Below are 23,018 nucleotides of genomic sequence, written 5' to 3' on the forward strand. Positions count from 1 at the left end.
TTAGAGAGAATGTAGTGCTTGTTGCTTATTCTCTAAGTGAGGTTGCTGGGTTGCTTACTCTCTAAGTGGGGTTGCTTATTTGAAAGCACCACCACCATCCATGATTGGTCAAATTCATTGTGCCTAGCTCGCTAACTAGGTTAGCTATTAGTAAGTTAAAAGATAATTACAGTAGCTAGCTTGCTACTACTAGCTACATTGCAGAGATAAACACCAGGCAGACCTATTCTTTCTTTCTATAAGACCTTTCTTTTTATTAACATCATTAAAGTTAAGCACAAGCCAAGGAGGTTAATGTAAACTCATCTTTTTCACACTTCCAAAGTGCATCCACAGTACTCACTACTGTTTGATATGTGTGTAGAGACATTACCTTACTTATCCTGTCTGATAAGAGGCAGATAGCATTTCAGATGAACGTGCAAGGCTTCATGCGTATGTGTGAGCATTTCATACGTGTGTATAATTCTGACTTATGCACCACACGGCACCTCATAATAAGGAGAACACATTTATGAATTCATGTATATTATCACTGTTTCATAGAGAAAATAGACATTTAGGGTGACAGATAAACAATCGTGATTTTTGAAATTAGTCTCTCCCTGTTGGCTCATTTTCAGCATGTACAAGAGTCTCCTATGCATTTTGCTCCTGTCTACCACGGCTCACAAGCACAGGAGACAGTTATCCTCCCAGGCCAATTACATCAGCATATTCCTGTATGTATTAACAAATTTTCTATCGATAACATGTTTTTTTTTTTTTTGAAGGAGATCTTTGTCATAGGCAATATTTCTGTCCCAAGCGTATAAATAAGGCCCATGTTCCTCGAGGCTTGCATTTGTTGCCTCACCATGTAAGTCACATTCGTATGAATTACAACGTACAACAACCGAGCAAAAGAAATATTTGCTTTGTGAGATATTATTCATTGATTTTCTGTGCTCTTTCACAGGGTTTGGGGAGGGCGAGGAGAAGAGGGTGTGTTAAAGCAATGGATGTTGCAGCACAGCATGAGCAAAACAAAAAACAGTACTGTTATTCAACAGCTAATGGATCCTGTACTGGCAACAATCAATCCATCACAGCCCAGGTCATCCTGTACATTTTCTTTGTGACAGGGATGGTGATTACGATTCTGGGGAACTTGGTAGTCATCATCTCTATCGCGCATTTTAAACAGCTGCATACACCAACAAACGTACTGGTGATGTCTCTGGCGCTGGCGGACCTGCTGCTCGGGGTAACCGTGATGCCTTTCAGCATGGTCCGGTCCGTCGAGGGCTGCTGGTACTTTGGAGATACTTTCTGTTTGCTGCACTCTAGCTTTGACATGTTCCTCACCTCCGTCTCAATTTTTCATCTGATTTTCATTGCCATAGATCGCTATCAGGCGGTGTGCAATCCTCTACGCTACACCACAGCAATAACCATCACTATTGCGTGGCTCATGAGTGCTCTGAGCTGGGGTGTTGCAGCTATATACTCGTATGGACTTCTTTATTCAAACGGAAGGGAGACTGGACTGGATGAGTACATCTCCACTGTGCACTGCTTTAGTATTTGCTTGCTTTTTTTTAACGCTTTTTGGGGGATCTTGGATACCCTGATTGCATTTTTTGTGCCCTGTTCCGTTATGGTGGGTTTGTACGCTAAAATATTTTTGGTAGCCAGGGAGCATGTGAGAAAGATCAAAGACATGAGTCATAAAAAACATCTGAATGAGGAAAGTAGAAGCGGGCTCTCAAAGAGCTCTGAGCGGAAAGCGGCGAAAACACTGGGGATTGTTGTGGGAGGCTTCATTCTCTGCTGGATGCCTTTTTTTATCAACTCGTTAGTTGATCCCTATAATAACTTTGGCACTCCGGCCATGGTGTTCGATGTACTTTTCTGGTTTGGTTACTTCAATTCTACTTTAAATCCTATCATCTATGCTTTATTTTATCCTTGGTTCCAGAAGACACTGACACTTATTGTCACTTTAAAGATATTTACTCCACACTCCTCAAATATACATGTATTTTCTGAAAGATGATTATTGGTGAGATGGTCTGCCACAATACATGCATGTCCTATAATGTGACTGAAGTTAAAATTATCAGATTGGCAGCAAAATGGCTGCCTGCCATTGGTTCATTAGTGCAATTTGGTAAACCAGCCACAATTTAAGCAGTAACTGGGTTTACCTTACATTTCTGAATATAGTCTTGTGTCTGAAGAGCAACAGGGATGTTATTAGGATATATCTGAAAATGCTGGGCACAAATTTGTTAGCAAAATGGCCTGCAGGCAATTAGTTTCATATCCTGAAATACAGAGGAACAGATCCACTATTTTCTGTTCTAATGAAAAGAAGGCAATTGGGTACTATTGTAACTATCAGAGATAATATTTACTCCAGTCTAAAACATTGCCATATTCTTTCAGTATCAAAATCACCTTTCCAAGAATTAACATGTGTTGTTAAAATAATCTAAGCAATGCTTGTTTCACTGTGGAGTCATCAAGACCATCTACACCATCGTAAAATGGTTTAAACTATTATATTCTGTTATATAAATTATCTTAAATTAGAGCCATTTTGACATGTCCTCCTCAGATTTTCCTAAAAGCTGCAACATGCAGTGAGAGTGAGTAATATTGAAATTAAGCACTGGAATTTCACCTGTGAATATCTGTGCAACTTTGTCATTTTAGCCTATTTATTTACTTTTTTATTGTGGAGGCTGTTTGGGACTTTTGTTTTTTCACTGCACAATTCATCCTGGACTAATTTAACTCTGGGTATGAGTATCTGAATTTACAAACTTGAAACTACAAAATTTAAAAAAAGAATAAATAAAAACAAAACAAAACAAAAAAACAGTGGTCTGTCTTGTTTTGTTTGCAATATTTGGATGCAAGACATGCAACACTTTTCTCTATCACTCAGTTAGCAAATATATATGATGTGTGATAAATAATTTGCTACTGCACACATGTGTGCGCGCACACACACACGCACACACGCACACAAATACACACACAGACACAGTAAACCTTCAGGTGCCTCTATAGTCAGTAGGTAGAGAAGCTTCCATTGAAATTCCATTGTAATTTGTTTTTGTTGAATTTTAATCAAAAGATTACTGACATGTGTGAGTAAATGGGGCCCCAGTGTTTACTGAAACTAAATTCATTATTTGTGTAGTATAGAGGTTAGAGAAAAGAGAAAAGCTCACAAGCCACAGGTTGCTGGTTCAGTTTCTTGGCAAAGCATTGTACCCCTGGGAAAGGTGCTGAATCTGCATCGCCTCACTTACAAATATGTAACCCATGCAAGTTGCTCTGGATACAATATCTGCTAAGCAACTGTATTGTGACCTTGAACAATATGACCTTCTTCTCTGCAATGCTATTATTGGACAGATAATTTTTGAATAGAAAAATAATTCATTATGACTCAATCAGAAAGATTTTTTCTGTTTTGTTTTTTGTACTTAATTAGTCAGGAGTTTGGCAATCTATGCAGGACACTGTACAAACACATGCACACACACTCATACAAACACTCACACATGCACATACACACACACGGAAGGCAGTATTTCTGAATGATCACCATTGGCACGTGTCCTCTTTCTTCCTTCCTTCACTTTGTATGTCCTGGATTGCTGACATGTGTGAGGGCTTTGCATGTCCATTTCCTGATTTTCAACTGCCAGTCACATGTTATTCACGTCTGCGCAATATTTACAAATTAGCGGCCGCTACGGACACTCCGACGCTTGGAGGGTGTCGACACATACCAAGGACTTTAAAGTTAAAACTGACTACACTTTACTCAGTAGCTTACTATGTTATGGTTCGTCACAATTAACATTTTTGTTTTGTATTTGTGGACACAATAGAAACAATACAAAATACTCAAACTGAAGGAAGAACTGAAATTATGATAATGTAGTTCATGTTTCATTGCTCGCGCACATTCCTATGTAAAACATGTCAGAATTAAATAAATGAATGTCGAATAAAATGAGTAATTATATATATCTAAGTAAACATGCATTGAAGTGAATCACAACACTACAAAATAAATCAGTATGCAAATATATATTAAAATGAATTCATATATAAATAAAAAATTAAATGTTTAAAGTTGTAAACATCAACTGAATCAACTTGAATCAATCAATAGCAGTTGAAATAAATATGTGCTTTTCACTGTCACACCTGCTCCCAGTCAGCCAGCTCAGCCACGCCCAGCTCAGCCAGCTCAGCCAGACCAACCACGTCCAGTTCAGCCTGGCTCAACCACTCCCACTGAAGCACACCTGTAACCCATTCATCATCAAGCCTGGCTATTTAAGGACTCAGTTCAGTTTGCCTCCTTGTGAGGTGTTGTTCTTGTGTGCCTATACTGAGCCTGCTCTCTGCCGTTTGTTTGTGCTATTCCTGTGTTTTTGACCTGTTGCCTGTTGGCTGGACCTTGCTTGTGTTTTTTTTGGATTCTGAACTGGTGTGCTTCTGATTCCTGTTGCTGACCTGTTTTGTCCCCGACCACGTTCTTGGATTCTGTCATTAAAATCCCGTAACCGCATCTGGATCCCAGTCTGTTTCATTACATTTACATACATGTTCCGTTCTACATTGTAAGGTCTAAACTGACACATTTATAAATAAATAAATTCAATATTAGTTTTGATAAAATAGTAAAATTGTGTTTCTTTCTTGATCTGTTTGAAAAAAAAAAGATGTGTTGAGTGATGCAATTTGTTGTCAGGGGAAAAAAAAGGCCCCGTTTACACTTGGTTTTAAAATGAGTCTTGGGCGATTGGATCACAAGTGGACAGCGCTAAATACAAGTGTAAACGACCACCAAGACGCATTGTAATTCGATCACTCAAACCACTTGCCGAGGTGGTCTGGGACGCATTTGACCACATATCTTTTGTAGTGTAAATGCTAATGTGTCCTGAATGTGTCCCCGAAAAGGACGTATTGGGAAAATACGTCATCAATGCAGGACGTGGTGGTTGTTTTGGTGACAGCGCGCCAACGCTCGAAAAAATGCTTTTCTAACATTATTCCTTTTTCTTCTTGTCCTGCGCTCTTTTGCAAGTCGCAAATGACTTTGTCCTGCTATTCTCAACAGTTGGAATAGCTCGTACATTAGTATATTAGTTCTTGAAAAATGTTTGTTTTCTTAGCTAGCCCGTGCTAAACAAATCTGGCGACAGAGACTGACGTAGGTGGGGTGATGTAGGCAGTAACGAAATCTGAACACAAGTAGTCAGCTGGACCCCTTGGAGACGCATGCTAGACACAGGTGTAAACGGCGATGTGTATTGGCTGTCCACTCATGATCTGATCACCCAAGATACATTTTAAAACAGTGTAAACAGGGCCAAAGAGACATTATATACCACTTTTGGCTGACAAAACAAATACAGAACAACAACAGAACATAGAACAAGATGTATAAGAGCCTCAGTAAAAGTGTGACCCTAATCTGCAGTTCAAAATGTGTGTTATATGTTTTGTAATGTAATTAGAAATGATGTTTCGTCCCTTCTTCATGGAAATTATTTTATTGGCCTTATAAAGCAGAAATCAGGACAAAACCTGTCTGAATAAAAAATCATCGATACACAATCATATAATTAAATAAATACATAAACATGCTGTGAAATGTTGAAATAACATAACTCATAATTCAGTCAAATGAAAAAATGTAAGCATTGTTAAATCATGAAGTAATTAATGCAATAATTAAATAACTTGGTGGTCAGAGATTGTTCTATACTTGCTTCTTTTGACACTTTCTCTGCCATTGTTACTGCTGGATTGCATCACTAATCTTTTCCAGTTTCCCACTGGATTCTCAATCCCCAGACCAAAGGGTGACATTAAATTGTATGGGGATTCATCAACAACCAGCAACACAAAAAATAATGGTAGTGCCATAATATAAGTATGGCTCTTCGGTTAGTCCTTGACAATAAGGGATGACTCTGACATTGTCTGACTTGTAACATTACATATTACAAACATTTCACATTGAAAAAGTCTTGCCTAGTTGATATATCATATATGAAACATAACTGTAGGTCATTTCATCAATCAGTGAAAGTGGAGCTGGTTTCTTGATTTATGAATCACACAGAAGTTAAAGAAGAGGAGTTCTGTGCCCAGTCCTCCAACTTCTCCTGTTTTGAAAAATTGTCTCTTACAACAGTGGATGTGCTGATGTATTCGGCTGCAGCTGCAGTTGTGTTACTGACAGTGTGTGGAAACCTGCTGGTGATCATCTCCATCTGTCACTTCAAGCAGCTCCACACACCAACCAACCTCCTCCTCCTCTCTCTGGCTGTGGCTGACCTTCTAGTTGGAGTACTTGTGATGCCTTTCTATTTCACTGGGGTGATAGAATATAGCTGGTGCTTTGGCATAGTATATTGCACCATTTATAATATAGCTAACTTCTACCTGACTTGTGTGTCAGTTTATAATGTTGCTTGCATTGCTGTGGACCGATATTTTGCTCTCTGTAATCCTTTTCTCTACTCCACCAAAATGACAGTGAACATAACCTTGAAGCTAATATCCATGATATGGTTGTCTTTATTCATCTACAACTTGCTTCTTCTTTATTTCAATGGAAACATCACTGACATGACTGAAAATACTACATGTGCTGGAAGGTGTGCTGCTCTAGTCAGTGAAAAATGGGCTGTTGCTGATTTTACAATAGCATTCATTGTGCCATGCCTGATAATAATAATTATGTACTTGAAGGTTTTTGCCATTGCTAAAAAGCATGCAAAGACTATTAGGAGTGTTCAAGAACAACATCGTTCAAAGGATTCAGAAAAAATGAATTCTGAAAGAAAAGCAGCAAAAAAACTGGGTATTCTAGTGTCCATGTTTTTGTTGTGTTTACTACCTTATTACATAACTGTTTTCATTGTTATGTACATAAGAACACCTTCTTTGTATCTCGCAGTTATGAATATATTGACTTTGCTATATGTAAATTCTTTCATCAATCCAATCATTTATGCCCTATTTTATGCATGGTTTCAGAAGTGTGTTAAACTCATTTTAACGTGTAGGATATGTAACTTTGAATCCTCGCTGATAAATGTGTTTTTAAAGGACACATAAGCAATGTAATGTCTATTTTACATTAAAGAAACCAGCAAATGTGACTCCTACCACAACCGCAGAACTCTGACATCTGTGATGTTGTTGCAATATGGTTACATCACTACCTTTACAGGGTGAATTCCTCATACATTTCAGAAGTAATATCATTCCAAATCTGCTAAATGGGCTGCTGAATAGTGCAATGAACCCCTAAGCACACCCATACCGTGGGGCCTGGTACAGTGTCTTCTATATCTATTAATATTCCTGATTAAATAAAAACCTTTTTAAGGTTATCATTTGACACATACTAAAGGCATAGAGTGAGTTTGATAATTTCACCGTTTGACAGGAGGATGAGTTATGACTATAATAACTGACATAACTGTCATGTGAACCTGACCCTTTTATTTATTCCTGATTAAACAGAAACTTTTTTAAGGTTATCATTTGAAATATACTAAAGGCATAGCGTGAGCTGGATGATTTCACCGTTTGACAGGAGGATAAGATGAGTTATGACTATAATAACTGACATAACTGTCATGTGAACCTGACCCTTTTATTTGTCACTATAAAAACAGGTTTACAGGAACACATTTTTTGCATGTTTTTTTAAATTTATTGTTGTTTATATTAAAACTAAAAATTGCATGTGCACGTCTTGCACAGTGCTTGATTATGTCACCTTTTTGATTAGTGGATGAGTGAGTGAGTTATGCAGGATACTGCTGTTCTGCCCAGCTAATACTTCTGCTCACAAAGACCTCTGCTCTGTGTCAATCATGACTTTCATGCTACATCAGTGGTGCCCCAAGTTTAGTGTTGCAGACATCTATATGTAAGAAGAGCTTATGGTTTGGCCATTATATTGCATTTCTTTTCAGTGTTTAAATTGATATACAGTAGTTCAGAAATGGTAATTAGTAGGGAATTTAATGCTTCCAGCTGATTTACATGGGGTTGGCCTAATTCTGAGCTTTATTTTAATAGCAAAGTTGCTGGAAGAAAAAAACATATGGCCAACATTATGCGTGAATTTCACAAATTGGCATAAATTGCTAATAAGACCAGTGTACGACAATTAAAAACAATATTAACACTATGTATGACTATGTAAATTTGTAAGTTCTGTTAAGCTAAAGTTAATTTACAATGATCACTCGGACAACTGCTCTGTAGCCATTAGCTTTGCTTGCACACAAAGTACTACTTATTTAGTGTACCAATGTGTAAGAAACTAGGCTGCTAATTCCCATCTGGGGACATGCAAGCAGTCAGCAATTACAACTGTTGGATGTGCACATTACATCATGCACATCTCAGTGTGGTTGGCTGACCTTTGATGGTGTGTAGCCTTCGGTTTTACGTTATGTTTTGTGGCAGTGTAGCATAGTGGTTAAGGAACCAGACTCGTAACTGAAAGGTTGCTGATTCGATTCGCTGCTGGGGCACTGCTGCTGTACCCTTGGGAAAGGTACTTAGCCCACAATTGTAAATATCCAGCTGTATAAATGGATAACACTGTAATGTAATGGAATAAAGAGAAACTAATTTACTTGGCTGTAAAAAGTGAAAAATAAAAAGGACCGGCTCAAACAGTATGGAGCACTAATAAATCACTCCGTCATCCACTGATCAAAAGGGTGACAATATCAAGCACTGTGCAAGACATTCACATGCAATTTTTAGTTTTAATAAAAACAACAATAAATTTAACAATCATGTAAAAAAATATTTACACGTAAACCTGTTTTTATAGTGTCAAATGAAAGGGTTCAGGTTGTCAGGTTCACATGACAGTTATATCAGTCATTACACCACTATGACTGCATAAAAAGAGGCAGAGTATTTACACATTACATTTACAAAAATAATTCTGTAAAATAAAATATATTGGCCCAAAGCAGGGGTATCCAAACCTCTCCTGGAGGGCCACTTGTCCTGCATGTTTTAGATCTCTCCCTGCTCCAACACAGCGGATTCAAATGATCAACTTGTTATGAACTCCTGAAGCTGCTGAATAACAAACTGATCATTTGAATCAGCTGTGTTGGAGCAGGGAGAGATCTAAAACATGCAGGACGAGTGGCCCTCCAGGAGAGGTTTGGACACCCCTGGCCTAAAGTATCACTACCTGCTGTTTGGCTGGCAGTAAATTTAATATTGCCTGCATTCATGCTGATGTCTTAGCATGCCTTACTACAGTATATGCATACATCTCTCCTCCACAGAGTGTCTTATTCTAGGACGTATAATTATTTAAATAGAAAAGTAATCCAACTCAACAAAGAAACTTGTTTTGTTTTTGTGCCTGTTTAATCAGGAGTTTGACAGTCTATGCAGGGCACTGTACAAACACACACACACACACACACACACACATATAGACACACACATATACACCATTGGCAGGTGTCCTCTTTCTGCCTTCCTTGACTTTGTATGTCCTAAATGGGATTTCTTGTTTTTGTAACTAAACAGCAGCTCCTTTCTGACATATTTTAAGACAGAGTACTGCTTGGGAAAGCAAAACACCTCCAGAGGGTTCAAAGTCTTGTTTTATTCACTTGAAAATAACTTTGCATATACAGCACATCCTAAGAAATAACATTATTAATCCAATAGGTTAATAGGTAGGTTGAAGAGTACATGTCATCATAGAAAAGTAAAATCATGCCATCACAGAGAGGAAAAATCCATCTAGCAGATCTGAGTGGTATTGCTTGGTAAAATATCTGTGAAATTTGCCCTTTGCTGGGTTAAATTTTAATCAACAACATCACAGACATCAGAGTTCTCCTGTTGTAAGAGGCCCTGTGGTAGGAGTCCTCACCTGTACTGCAGTACAAAATAATAAAGAACCTGTCACATACAGTATGTAGCTTCCTTCATTTTAACGTCAAGAAAATATAGCATTATTTGAATGCAGTTCAAAGCACGCTTATCAGTGAGGATTCTGAGCTACATATCTTAAGTGTTACAATGAGTTTAACACACTTCTGAAACCACAAATACAACAGAGCGTAAAGAATTGGATTGAGGGAGGAATTCACATATAGCAAAGCCAGCAAATGCACAACTGCAAGATACACTGATGGTTTATCTATGTAAATCTCAAAGAATGTACTTATGTAGAAAGGTACTAAACACACTAAGAATGCAGACACTAGTACACCTAGCTTTTTAGCTGCTTTTCTTTCAGATGCTGCAGAATAATTCATTTTACTTGTGTCCTTTGAATGACGCTGTTGTCTGACACACCTAATAGTATTGGCATGCTTTTTAGCAATGGAAAATATTTTCAAGTACATAATTACCATTATCATACATGGCACAATAAATACTATTATGAAATCAAAAATACTAGATATGTCACTGACGACAACAGTGCACTGTTCAGAACATGTAGCATTTTCAGTCATATAGGTGAGAAGCCCATTAAAATAAAGAAGAAGTATGCTGTAGATTAATGAATAACACCAGAGAAAAGATATTACTATCAAAGTTACATTCACTGTCATTTTAGTGGAGTAGAGAAAAGGGTTGCACACAGCAACATATCGATCTACTGCTATGAAAGCAACGTTGTACACTGATACACCAGCCAGGTAAAAGGAAGCAACATTATAAAATAAACAATACACTGCACCGAAGCACCAGCGTGATTGTATGGAGTAAATAAAGTGGAAAGGCATCACAGTTATTCCAACTAGAAAGTCAGCCACAGCCAGGGAGAGGAGGAGGAGGTTGGTTGGTGTGTGGAGCTGCCTGAAGTGGCAGATGGAGATGATCACCAGCAGGTTTCCGAACACCGTCAGTAACACCAATGCGGCTGCACCTGAATACATCAGCACTTCAACGGCTGTAGTTGGTTCCCTCTGAAAGCAGGATGAGTTGGAGGACTTGGCACAGAACTCCTCTTGATAAAATTCTGTGCGATTCATAAATCGGGAAACTGTTTCTGCTTTCCCGACTGAGGAAATAAGGTGCAGGGACACATCATATGTGATGTGTTAATCAGGAAAGAAGCATTACCATATGGAAAGTCTATAAGGTGTAATGTGACAAGTCTTCTCTCATGTTCTAGTACTAAGTGTAGAGTCATATTTATACTGTGGCATTGCCATTATTTTTGGTGTTGCTGGTTGTTGATCAATCCCTATCCAATTTTATGCAACCCTTTGGGTTGCGGATTAAGAATCCAAGGGGAAATTGGGAAAGATCAATGATGCAATCTAGTAATAACAACATTTAAGGATAACATTTTGGAGATGGTGTATCATGTACAAACACCGCTTTCACAACATACAGTGATACTCCTTTATGGAGACAGGGAATTTCCTCTTTTATGCAATCATGTTTTTGTTCTGTAATATGCATGCATGATTTTGTATGTGAGGTGGTTCACACAATCACAGTTCTCCCGTCTGAGTATTTATTTCTTTCAGTATTTTTCAGGAGTTTCACTTGATAAGCTCTTTGCAAGCAGCAACGGAATATTTTTTAGTTTTTCCACTAAGGTGTGCCCCTCTCTGTCACGGATATGACTGCTGCTTCCCAGGTTGGCCACCAGATGGCCTCATAACTTCCTGTGTTTTCTGTCTCATTTAGTTTATGTCTTTCACCTGTGTTGATTAGTTATTGGTTTCACCTGTGTTTTCTGTAACTTATGCCCTGCCCTTTGTTTACGTATTTGCTCAACCTTGAGATGCCATGCTTAGTGTGTGAAAACTCTTGTACCTAACCTGTCTTGTTTCTCTCAAGTCTCTAGTGAAGGAAAGTTTACTTTCTTTAAATCATACCTCTTGTGTCCTGAGTCATGTCTTGTCAGTACTTGGATTCTCCCTGCTCCTTGTGAGTCTGTCAGAGACCAGGTACTTCAGTGTCCCATGGGAACCAATAATGTTATTTATCAACGTTACAGCTGTGATGGCAGCAGTGGCCTCCCATCTCCAGCAGGTAGCCATTTCCATGACATGTTTGTAGAAGAGGCCTAGAAGTTACACTCCCACATACAGGTACTTCCACATAGGGCCTGGTGCACTTCAATGGCCAAATAATAGCTAAGCACTCTTTTTCTGATGTAGAATACTGCTGTTCTGGCCAGCTAATAGTTCTGCTCACAAAGGCCTCTGCTCTGTTTTTGCTTTTGTCTTGCTTTTGTTTTTTTTGTCAGCCTTTGCCCACCTGTCCCGCCTACCTGCCCGCTGCCACACCCACCATCTGAAGCCCATCCTGTACACCTGTTCCCTGTTAACTCATCACCAGCCCGTGTATACATACCCTGCTGTTTCCTTTGCTCTTTGCCCGATCGTCTCAGTTTTGTTCTTGTGTTGTTGTTACCTTTTGATAGTTACTTGTTCTGATCCATTCGGTTTTTGACTCTGCCTGTCCCTGATTGACTCTTTCGCCTGCCGTTTTTGATTCAGTTTTTTCCTATGGAATTTTTGGGTTACCGATTTGGACTGTTCTTTTCACTACGATTTTTGCCTGTGTGTTTGGACCCGTAATTAAAGGATATCTTCTCAAACTGCCTGTTTTGCCCACTGCCCACACTCCATGCAGATGGGGCGGCCCTCAGCGTCCCACCGGAACCGGCCCGGCCTCCGCCCTGGCCCGGTCCCACTGGGCACCTGCTCCCTGGGTGCCGCATCGCCCCTGGAGGCCTGGGACCCACGAGAGCTGCTGCTGAATCTCCCCTAGTAGGGTCCTCCCCAGCGTGGCCATCTGTTCCTGGAGCTCCCACCGCAGCTCTGTCCGCACCTCCTCCTTCCATCGCTCCACGTCCCCGACCAGCAACGGAACCACAGGCATCCTGGAGGGCTGGGAACGAGAAAAATAACAGGCCATCCCCTCGTCCCCTTGTCCCCCCCTAATTCCAGCTCCAGCTCACAGACTTCCCGGCTCACCTCACGAAACGTGAGGGCCAGCTGCCGCCTCACTTGCTGCTAGAGCTCCTGCCTAACGGACTCCCCCGTAAGCCCAGGAGGAACTCGTCCCGCAGAATCGTGTCCTCAGCCCCCGCATCCCCTGGCTCCCGGGCCCGCCACTTCACATGTACCTCCCGCAGCCGCAGGAGGTATGCCTCCAGGGTCTCATCTGTACCCTGGGTGCACCGAAAAAGCGAGTGCAGACCACAGCCAGAGGAACGGGGTGGGCAAACAGCTCCTCCAAAATGGCCCTCACGAGGGCCACCTTATTCCCCCGCTCAGCCGGAACCAACAGCACCTCCCACCGGGCACGCCCCACCAGAGCCCCCATCACGAAATCCACCCGCTGTTCCTCAGTGAGCCCCTGTGCCTGGAGCATAGCCTGTGTCTGTGCCCGCCATTTCCCGATATTAGTTGAGCCCTCCTTGTCCGAGAACTTGGGCACCCACGGGGCGTACATGAACCAGAGCACGATCAGACCACCATCACTGCCCAGCAGGAACCCGCGCGCTGCCCCATCCTGCCCATCCATGGTGTCTGCAGCTTCGAACAAGGGCGGATCCTGCTGACTACGCCAAAACTGAAGGGTGTCTGGAGCCGCCAACATTGGCCCCTGCTACTCCAGCACAGGTCCCCCCAATGGATCCGCCCGCCACAGACAACCAGGACACCAGAAGTACAGGTATGAAAACTATTAATTAAAATTGCCACAATTCATGGGTGGACGGCTCACGCTCCGCAGACTTCCCCTCCTAACCTTCCTCCCCCCCCCCTTCACCGCCCCGATCCACCTCCTGCCCAGCCTGGGGATCTGCTGCTCTGCCGCTCTACAGCCTCTCTTCCCCTCTCCTTCCCCAGCCGACCTCCGCTGTATTGCCCGCTCCGTGCGTCACTCAAGGCGGTCCAGGTCCACAGCGCTCCGCCGTCACTCCACACATGCACTGTGAATTAAAATGAAATCCCCTCCCGGGATTCCTCCCCAAATTAAACCAAAATGAAACAGGAAGAACGAACGAAACTTAGCATTAACAAAAACATTAGAAAAGGAAGAAGAAACCCTGCTGATACGTGAAACAAACCGAAACGAAAAATAACCAAAAAAGCAACAAAAAAAATAACCAAACGAAACAAAAATAATTCCCCCAGTAAAACCAGCAAACAGAGTCTTCCTTTCCCTGAGCCATCCGTTCCCCAGCTGTCTGAATCATCACCTTTTTATACCTGTACCCCCAGTAATCAAAATTCAGTACAGCCACGAGCTCTGCCAGCTCGGTGGCAGCAATCTTCCAACAACCCCAACGCACCTGTGGTTCGCATTTAATATCCCTCAATGAGAGGCTCAACACGGTGGCAACTGTCAGCTTACTGACAGTACCAAATATGGTTGTAATGAATCATTGAAATCTGAAAACTCATAAGCACTTTTTAAGCCACGAAAAGCCACCTCTGTTATATGAAACAAAAATGTTGTGCAAAACATTATGAGATTTAAAAGTGTAGCGAGACTACACTTGACTAAGAATGTTTTCCAATGGGTCTGTAATGCTAGAAATCAGTGAAAATTTCTTGTGCTTATTAATTCATTTAACAGTTAAATAAAGAAAACAAATTCAATTCTATTTTGTTTTATTGGGTGTGAACCTTGTGCTGAACCTTGTGCTGTGTGCTGTGCTTTGGTGAGCCATAGCCTTATTTTGTGCATGTCTTGTGGGGGAAATGGTGTGCTTGCCTGTGTCACTGGGTCCCCAGGGAGGGTGATTAGAGTGTAGTTGTTTACATTACATTACATTATTGGCATTTAGCAGACACTCTTATGAAGAACGACTTACATCAATTACAGGTTTTTACAATTTTATCCAATTATACAGCTGGATATTTACTGAGGCAATTGTGGATTAAGTACCTTGCCCAAGGCTACAGCAGCAGTGCCCCCAATAGGGAATTGACCCGGCAACCTTTTGGTTACAGGTCCTGCTCCTTCACCACTATGCTACACTGTTTATTGCAGTTATATGTATAATTCATGAATTTGGCTGTAATAAAGATCGAAACTGGTTGCTTACCTTTGTGTCTGTGATCTGCTTGCTGCTGAGGGTGGTCAGGGAGGTCAGTGGGGTCTCCCACAGCTCCTGACAGTGCTTACACTTTGCTATGAAACCTGGGTAGCTGAATATAACTGTCTAAATCTGTGCAGACGTGTAAAGGCATAAAGGAAGATCAAATCATAAAATGACACTGATGGGGCTGACAATATTGATTTTTTTTTACAATTTTAAATATGTAGTTTAGAAAATGTAATTTGTATGGATGCCCAAACTGATGATTTGGTGCTATTGGGAAATGTATGATACTTAAGGCTGATTTGCATGGGATTTTCACATTTATAATTATTCTGAGCTCCACATTAATTGCTACAAGAAACAATATGGCTGCATTAGCCAATGAAGTCATATTAAATTCACAATCTGGCATGAAATTACCAAGAAGGCCAGTATCTGACAGTTAAAAACAAAATGATCCCTATATATAGTACTGATCAGGTGATTTCTTGCCCAGATCCTGCTTGACATTGGTTTATGAGGTTTTTTGCTACAGTCAATTTGCAGTCGACACTTGAACAACTGCACAACAACCATTATCTTTGTATGCACACAATCTACTACATAACTGGTGTGTCACTGTGTAAGTTTCTGTACTTTTATGCATAAGGCTACTAATTTGGATCCCAAACTGGGATCATATTGGGGGATATGTCAGCAGTCAGTAATTTCAGCTGTTGGATTAGAGCAAGCATTACATTACTGTAATTTAGTAGATGCTCTATGTACACTCTTCCAGAGCAGCTTACATAGGTTACAATTTTTACATGTTATCCATTTATAGAGCTGGCACAATGACATAATGACCCATCAGCAGTGCCCTAGCGGGGAATCAAACCAGCAATCTTTCAGTTAGAAGTCCTGCTCCTTACCACTATGCTACACTGCCACCCCACATGTATCTGTGATATATTATAGTTCTTAATGAGATATCTTTAATATGATTTGCATTCACAGAGTTATCAGTGTGGGCCAGGAATACAATGCATACACAGCACTTCACCCTCATCTGCGGCTTACGGAACTGACACTTCAGAATATGGCCGTTTTCTTTCAGCTGATTTTTTTCCTCTGAGGAAGTGTGCATAAAAACCAAAAAAAAATGGACTGCCTTGATTTGCAATATTTGGGTGCAAGACATGCAACATTTTCTCTAGCATTCAATTAGCAAATATATACTGTATGACGTGTGATAAATAATTTGCTATTGCGCATGCACACAAATACACACACACAGGCACACAGTAAACCTTCAGGTGCCTCTATAGACATTAGGTAGACAAGCTTCCATTGAACTTCCAATGTAATTTTTTTTTTCTTCATTTTAATTAAAAGATTGCTGAAATGTGTGAGTAAATGGGACCCCACTGTTAAGTGAAAATAAATTCATTATTTGTGTAGTATATAGGTAAAGAGAAAAGCTCATAAGCCACAGGTTGCTGGTTCAGTTTCTTGGCAAAGCATTGTACCCCTGGGAAAGGTGCTGAATCTGCATCGCCTCACTTACTAAAATGTAACCCATGCAAGTTGCTCTGGATAAAATATCTGCTAAGCAACTGTATTGTGACCTCGAACAGTATGACCTTCCTCCTTGCAATGCTGTTTTTGGACTGATAATTTTTGAATAGAAAAATAATTCATTATGACTCAATCAGAAACATTTTTCTGTTTTGTTTTTGTACTTAATTAGTCAGGAGTTTGACAGTCTGTGCAGGACACTGTACAAACACATGCGCACACACGCACACACGCGCACATACACGCACATGCATACACACACATGCATACACTCACACACACACATGCACATGCACATACACACACACGGAATGCTGTATTTCTGAATGATCACCATTGGCACGTGTCCTCTTCCTTCCTTCCTTCACTTGGTATGTCCAGGATTGGATTCCTTTTTGTTTTTGTAACTAAACAGCAGCTCCTTTCTGACATATTTTAAGAAAGAGTACTGCTTGGGAAAGCAAAACACCTCCAGAGGGTTCAAAGTCCTGTTTTATTCACTTGCAAATAACTCTGCATATACAGCACATCCTAAGAAATAACATTATTAATCCAATAGGTTAATAGGTAGGTTGAAGTGTACATGTCATCATAGAAAAGTAAAATCATGCCATCACAGAGAGGAAAAATCCATCTTGCAGATCTGAGTGGTATTGCTCTGTAAAATATCTGTGAAATTTGCCCTTTGCTGGGTTAAATTTTAATCAACAACATCACAGACATCAGAGTTCTCCTGCTGTAAGATGCCCTGTGTTAGGAGTCCTCACCTGTACTGCAGTACAAAATAATAAAGAACCTGTCACATACAGTATGTAGCTTCTTTCATTTTAACGTAAAGAAAATATAGCATTATTTGAATGCAGTTCAAAGCACGCTTATCAGTGAGGATTCTGAGCTACATATCTTAAGTGTTACAATGAGTTTAACACACTTCTGAAACCACAAATACAACAGAGCGTAAAGAATTGGATTGATGGAAGAATTCACATATAGCAAACCCAGCATATGCACAACTGCAAGATACACTGATGGTTTATCTACATAAAGCTCAAGGAATGCAGTTATGAAGTAAGGTACTGAACACAGTAAGAATGCAGACACTAGTATACCTAGCTTTTTAGCTGCTTTTCTTTCAGATGCCGCAGAATAATTCATTTTACTTGTGTCCTTTGAATGATGCTGTTCCCTGACACACCTAATAGTATTTGCATGCTTTTTAGCAATGGCAAACATTTTCAAGTACATAATTACCATTGTCATACATGGCACAATAAATACTATTATAAAATCAAATATAAGATAACTATACATATAAGATATTTCACTGAGGATGGCAGAGCACTGTTCAGAACATGTTGCATTTTCAGTCATATTGGTGATATTCCCATTAAAATAAGGTATAATTATGCTGTAGATTAATGAATAACACCAGAGAAAGGATATTACTCTCAAAGTTACATTCACTGTGATGTTTCTGGAGTAGAAAAAAGGGTTGCACACAGCAACATATCGATCTACTGCTATGAAAGCAACATTGTAGATCGATACACCAGCCAGGGAAAAGGAAGCAACATTATAAAATATACAATATACTGTCCCAAAGCACCAGCGTGATTGTATTGCGTAAATAAAGTGGAAAGGCATCACAGTTATTCCAACTAGAAGGTCAGCCACAGCCAGGGAGAGGAGGAGGAGGTTGGTTGGTGTGTGGAGCTGCTTGAAGTGGCAGATGGAGATGATCACCAGCAGGTTTCCACACACTGTCAGTAACACAACTGCGGCTGCACCTGAATACATCAGCACTTCAACGGCTGTAGTTGGTTCCCTCTGAAAGCAGGATGAGTTGGAGGACTTGGCACAGAACTCCTCTTGATAAAATTCTGTGCGATTCATAAATCGAGAAACTGGTTCCTCTTTCCTGACTGAGGAAATAAAGAGCAGGGACACATCATATGTGATGCGTTAATCAGGAAAGAAGCACTACCATATGAAAAGTCTATAAGGTGTAATGTGACAAGTCTTGCAGCTTTCCCTCATGTTCTAGTACTAAGTGTAGCGTCATATTTATACTGTGGCATTGCCATTATTTTTGGTGTTGCTGGTTGTTGATCAATCCCTATCCAATTTTATGCAACCCTTTGGGCTGAGGATTAAGAATCCAGTGGGAAATTGGGAAAGATCAATGATGCAATCTAGTAATAACAACATTTAAGGATAACATTTGGGAGATGGTGTATCATGTACAAACACCGCTTTCACCACATACAGAGGTACTCCTTTACGGAGATAAAGAATTTCCTCTTTTACGGAATCATGTTTTTGTTCTGTAATATGCATGCACGATTCCTTATGTAAGGTGGTTCACACAATCACAGTTCTCTCGCATGGGTATTTATTTCTTTCACTTGATAGGCTCTTTGTAAGCAGCCAAGGAATACTTTTTAGTTTTTCCACTATTAACCCGTGGATTTTTTTTGATTCCAAGCAGAAAACCCCTGTACAGTGCCATGTGAAAACCTTGCAAAGCATGCTACATTACATACATGTTCTTGTTGTTGCTGTCTTCATAGCCCTCAGTGATGCATGTTAGTATGCCTGCCTCTGGTGACGGCACAAGATCTAGAGGGGTGTGTAGTTCACTGCCAAAAAGGAGGAAAGCTGTCACCAGTGCCGGCATGTAAAGCAGTGTGGAGTGCGTGGGAAAGGTATGGAAAGTACCTGTCCCAAGGACTTCCCGGGTTCTGTGTCTCATTTAGCCAGTTTCTTTCACAGGTGTTAATTAGTTATTGGTTTCACCTGCATTTTCTGTAATTAAGCCCTACCCTTTGTTCACAATTTTGCTTAGTCCACAGTTGCCATGAACTCTTGTACAAAGCTTGTCTTGTTTCTCATAAGTCTCCAGTAAAGGAAACTTTATTTTCTTTAAATCAAACCTCTTGTGGCCTGTGTCATCTCTGCAGTCTGTAAGAGACCATGTACGACAGGGTCCCATGGCATCCAGTAATGTTTGTGTGTATGTTTATGAACGTCACAGCTGCGATGGCAACAGTGGCCTCCCATCTCCAGCAGGTAGCCATTTCCATGACATGTTTGTAGAAGAGGCCCTACAAGATACACTCCTACATATTTCCACATAGGGCCTGACACACTCCAATTGCCAAATAATAGCTAAGAACTCCTCCTCTCGTTTTGTGATAATTTTGCAATGTGAACTCCATTTAGTGAAATGTATCATATTGTGAGCTGAATTTATCATCTCATCTCATCTCATCTAATGTCTATCACAAACAAATCAGATTGCAGTGTTCGTGAATCATATCCAAATGGGAGACTCTCTTTCACTGACACACACTAAGCAGAAAATATGTAAATACATACATGCTGTATGTATATAAATTCTTTGAAGTGTGTAGACATGTAGAGGCATAGAAGAAAATGAAATCTTGAAAAATATGATTGGGACTGATATGGTTGACTCATGGTTTGGGCATTATATTGCATTTCATTTCAGTGTTTAAATAGATATAGTTCAGAAATGGTAATTCATTGCCACCATTAGGCAATGAATTCACCTGAATTTGACAAAATGGCATAAATTGCTAATAAGACCAGTGTATGACAATTAAAAACAAAATTAACACTATGTATATGACTTTAAAAAACATGTAAAAATGTGTTCCTGTAAACCTGTTTTTTATAGTGACAGATAAAAGGGTCAGGTTCACATGACAGTTATGTCAGTTATTATAGTCATAACTCATCTTATCCTCCTGTCAAATGGTGAAATTATCAAACTCACTCTATGCCTTTAGTATATGTCAAATGATAACCTTAAAAAGGTTTCTATTTAATCAGGAATATTAATAGATATAGAAGACACTGTACCGGGCACAGTGCTATGGGGGTGCTTAAGAATGCATTGCACCCCTAGACGGACCTCGGTGCAGCCCCAGGGGTCTCCTTATATCCCGATGTCTACATAGCATTTATGACTGTTTGTGCACCCCCATGGATTGCAATTGCATCCCTTTGTATTTTCTCCTGGTGCCGAGCCTGCACTGTACTCACATGTACACAGACACCATGTGGCCTATTTTGATGAACCTCATAACAAAGAGGCCGTCATTGCAAGGGGGGCTAGGAACATCAATTCCCGATGCATCACTATGACTGCATAAAAAGAGGCAGAGTATTTACACATTACAATTACAAAAATAATTCTGTAAAATGAAATATTATTGCCCTAAAGTATCACTGCCTGCTGTTTGGCTGGCAGTGAATTTAATGTTGCCTGCATTCATGCTGTTGTCTTTGCGTGCCTTACTACAGTATATGCATACATCTCTCCTCCACAGGATGTCTTATTTTAGATGCTGGTGGGAACCCTGTTTAACAACCTTTACAGGTTTCCTCTGTCTTCTTTCCTTGACGTTCACGGTCCTGAATGGGAGTCTTTTTCAGCTGCCTTTTTTTTTCTTTTGGAATGAAACTGCAGATCTTCTCTTTCGTGGAAAGCAAAATACCAGTCTTTCCAGTCTTTTTTGTATTAGCTTGTAATTTCATTTGCACATCTAAAGTACATCCACACATGAGTAAACTATATCACATTAGTAACCCAGTATGTTATTTTCTCAATTGTACATGTCAAAATTGAATACAAAATCCATGCCACCACACAAAGGAAAAGTCCATTCAGCAGATCTGGAATGGTATTACTTGTGAAATGTATGAGGAATTCACCCTCTAAAGGTGATGTTGTCATCACATTGCGACAACATCACAGATGTCAGAGTCCAGCAGTACAAGCCTTGTGGTAGGAGTTACATTTACTGGTTTCTTAAATGTAAAGCAGACATTACGCTGCTTATGTGTCCTTTAAAAACACATTTATCAGCGAGGATTCTGAGTTACATATCCTACATGTTAAAATGAGTTTAACACACTTCTGAAACCATGTATAAAATAGGGCATAAATGATTGGATTGATGAAAGAATTTAAATATAGCAAATTCAACAAATGTATAGCTGAAAGATACAAAGAAGGTGTTCTTATGTACATAGCAATGAAAAGAATTATATAATAAGGTAGAAAACACAACACAAATATGGACACTAGAATACCCAGTTTTTTTGCTGCTTTTCTTTCAGAATTCATTTTTTCTGAATCCTTTGAACAATGTTGTTCTTGAACACTCCTAATAGTCTTTGCATGCTTTTTAGCAATGGCGAAAACCTTCAAGTACATAATTATTATTGTCAGGCACAGCACAACGAATGCTATTGTAAAATCAGCAACAGCCCAGTTATCACTGACTGGAACAGCACACCATCCAGCACATGCAGTATTTCCTGTCATGTCAGTGATGATTCCATTGAAATAAAGAAGAAGCAAGTTGTAGATGAATAAAGACAACCATATCATGGATATTAGCTTCAAGGTTATGTTCACTGTCATTTTGGTGGAGTAGAGAAAAGGATTGCAGAGAGCAAAATATCGGTCCACAGCAATGCAAGCAACATTATAAATTGACACACAAGTTAAGAAAAAGGTTAACACAATATAAATAATGCAATTTACTGCACCAAAGCACCAGTGTGATTCCATCAACTCAATAAAGTGGAAAGGCAACACAATTATTCCAACTAGAAGGTCAGCCACAGCCAGAGAGAGGAGGAGGAGGTTGGTTGGTGTGTGGAGCTGCTTGAAGTGACAGATGGAGATGATCACCAGCAGGTTTCCACACACTGTCAGTAACACAACTGCAGCTGCAGCCGAATACATCAGCACATCCACTGCTGTTAGTGACGCTGTTTCAAAACAGGAGAAGTTGGAAGGCTGGGCGCAGAACTCCTCTTTAACTTCTGTGTGATTCATAAATCAAGAAACTGATGATATATCAATGAGGCAAGATTTTTTCTCTGTGTGAAACGTTTGTAAAACGTAATGTGTCAAGTCAGACAGTGTCAGAATCGTCCCTTATTGTCAAGTACTATCTTATGAGCCATACTTATATCATGGTGTTGTTGATGAATCTCCATCCAATGTAATGTCACCCTTTGGTCTGGGGATCGAGAATCCAGTGGGAAACTGGAAAAGATTAGTGATGCAATCCAGCAATAACAACGGCAGAGAAAGTGTCAAAAGAGCAGCAAGTACTGAAAAATCTTTTTTTTTCCAAAACAGAACAAGAAAGAAGCACATTTTTAAAACTATTATTGAAAATATGTATTTATAAATGTGTAAGCTTATACCTTAATTTATTTCCATATTTATTTATTTTGTAGTGTTACTGTCATTCAATTCACTACTTGTTTATTTAGTAATATAATTACTCAT

The 23,018-nt window shown here is 39.9% G+C and overlaps 5 protein-coding genes across 5 annotated transcripts; 2 read left to right on the plus strand and 3 right to left on the minus strand.

The window, feature by feature from the left end:
• The first annotated feature begins 997 nt into the window (after positions 1-997).
• LOC118792361 (trace amine-associated receptor 13c-like) lies at positions 998-2,038 on the plus strand. The gene has a single exon (XM_036550193.1). It carries the CDS (start codon positions 998-1,000, stop codon positions 2,036-2,038), a length of 1,041 nt encoding a protein of 346 aa, XP_036406086.1.
• A 4,097-nt stretch (positions 2,039-6,135) lies between these two features.
• Positions 6,136-7,149, plus strand: LOC118792181 (trace amine-associated receptor 13c-like). The gene has a single exon (XM_036549934.1). The coding sequence runs from the start codon at positions 6,136-6,138 to the stop codon at positions 7,147-7,149; it is 1,014 nt and encodes a 337-aa protein (XP_036405827.1).
• Positions 7,150-10,064: 2,915 nt separating this feature from the next.
• LOC118792362 (trace amine-associated receptor 13c-like) lies at positions 10,065-11,078 on the minus strand. Its single transcript, XM_036550195.1, has one exon. The coding sequence runs from the start codon at positions 11,076-11,078 to the stop codon at positions 10,065-10,067; it is 1,014 nt and encodes a 337-aa protein (XP_036406088.1).
• A 6,467-nt stretch (positions 11,079-17,545) lies between these two features.
• Positions 17,546-18,574, minus strand: LOC118792363 (trace amine-associated receptor 13c-like). The gene has a single exon (XM_036550196.1). It carries the CDS (start codon positions 18,572-18,574, stop codon positions 17,546-17,548), a length of 1,029 nt encoding a protein of 342 aa, XP_036406089.1.
• A 2,971-nt stretch (positions 18,575-21,545) lies between these two features.
• LOC118792505 (trace amine-associated receptor 13c-like) lies at positions 21,546-22,556 on the minus strand. The gene has a single exon (XM_036550374.1). The coding sequence runs from the start codon at positions 22,554-22,556 to the stop codon at positions 21,546-21,548; it is 1,011 nt and encodes a 336-aa protein (XP_036406267.1).
• Positions 22,557-23,018: the final 462 nt, after the last annotated feature.

The sequence above is a fragment of the Megalops cyprinoides genome, chromosome 17 (assembly GCF_013368585.1).
Source record: "Megalops cyprinoides isolate fMegCyp1 chromosome 17, fMegCyp1.pri, whole genome shotgun sequence".
Taxonomy (NCBI): Eukaryota; Metazoa; Chordata; class Actinopteri; order Elopiformes; family Megalopidae; genus Megalops; species Megalops cyprinoides.

Excerpts from the sequence above, each read along its gene's own strand:
- LOC118792361 (XM_036550193.1), top strand. The coding sequence starts at position 998 with ATGGATGTTGCAGCACAGCATGAGCAAAACAAAAAACAGTACTGTTAT.
- LOC118792363 (XM_036550196.1), bottom strand. The coding sequence starts at position 18,574 with ATGAATCGCACAGAATTTTATCAAGAGGAGTTCTGTGCCAAGTCCTCC.
- LOC118792181 (XM_036549934.1), top strand. The coding sequence starts at position 6,136 with ATGAATCACACAGAAGTTAAAGAAGAGGAGTTCTGTGCCCAGTCCTCC.
- LOC118792362 (XM_036550195.1), bottom strand. The coding sequence starts at position 11,078 with ATGAATCGCACAGAATTTTATCAAGAGGAGTTCTGTGCCAAGTCCTCC.
- LOC118792505 (XM_036550374.1), bottom strand. The coding sequence starts at position 22,556 with ATGAATCACACAGAAGTTAAAGAGGAGTTCTGCGCCCAGCCTTCCAAC.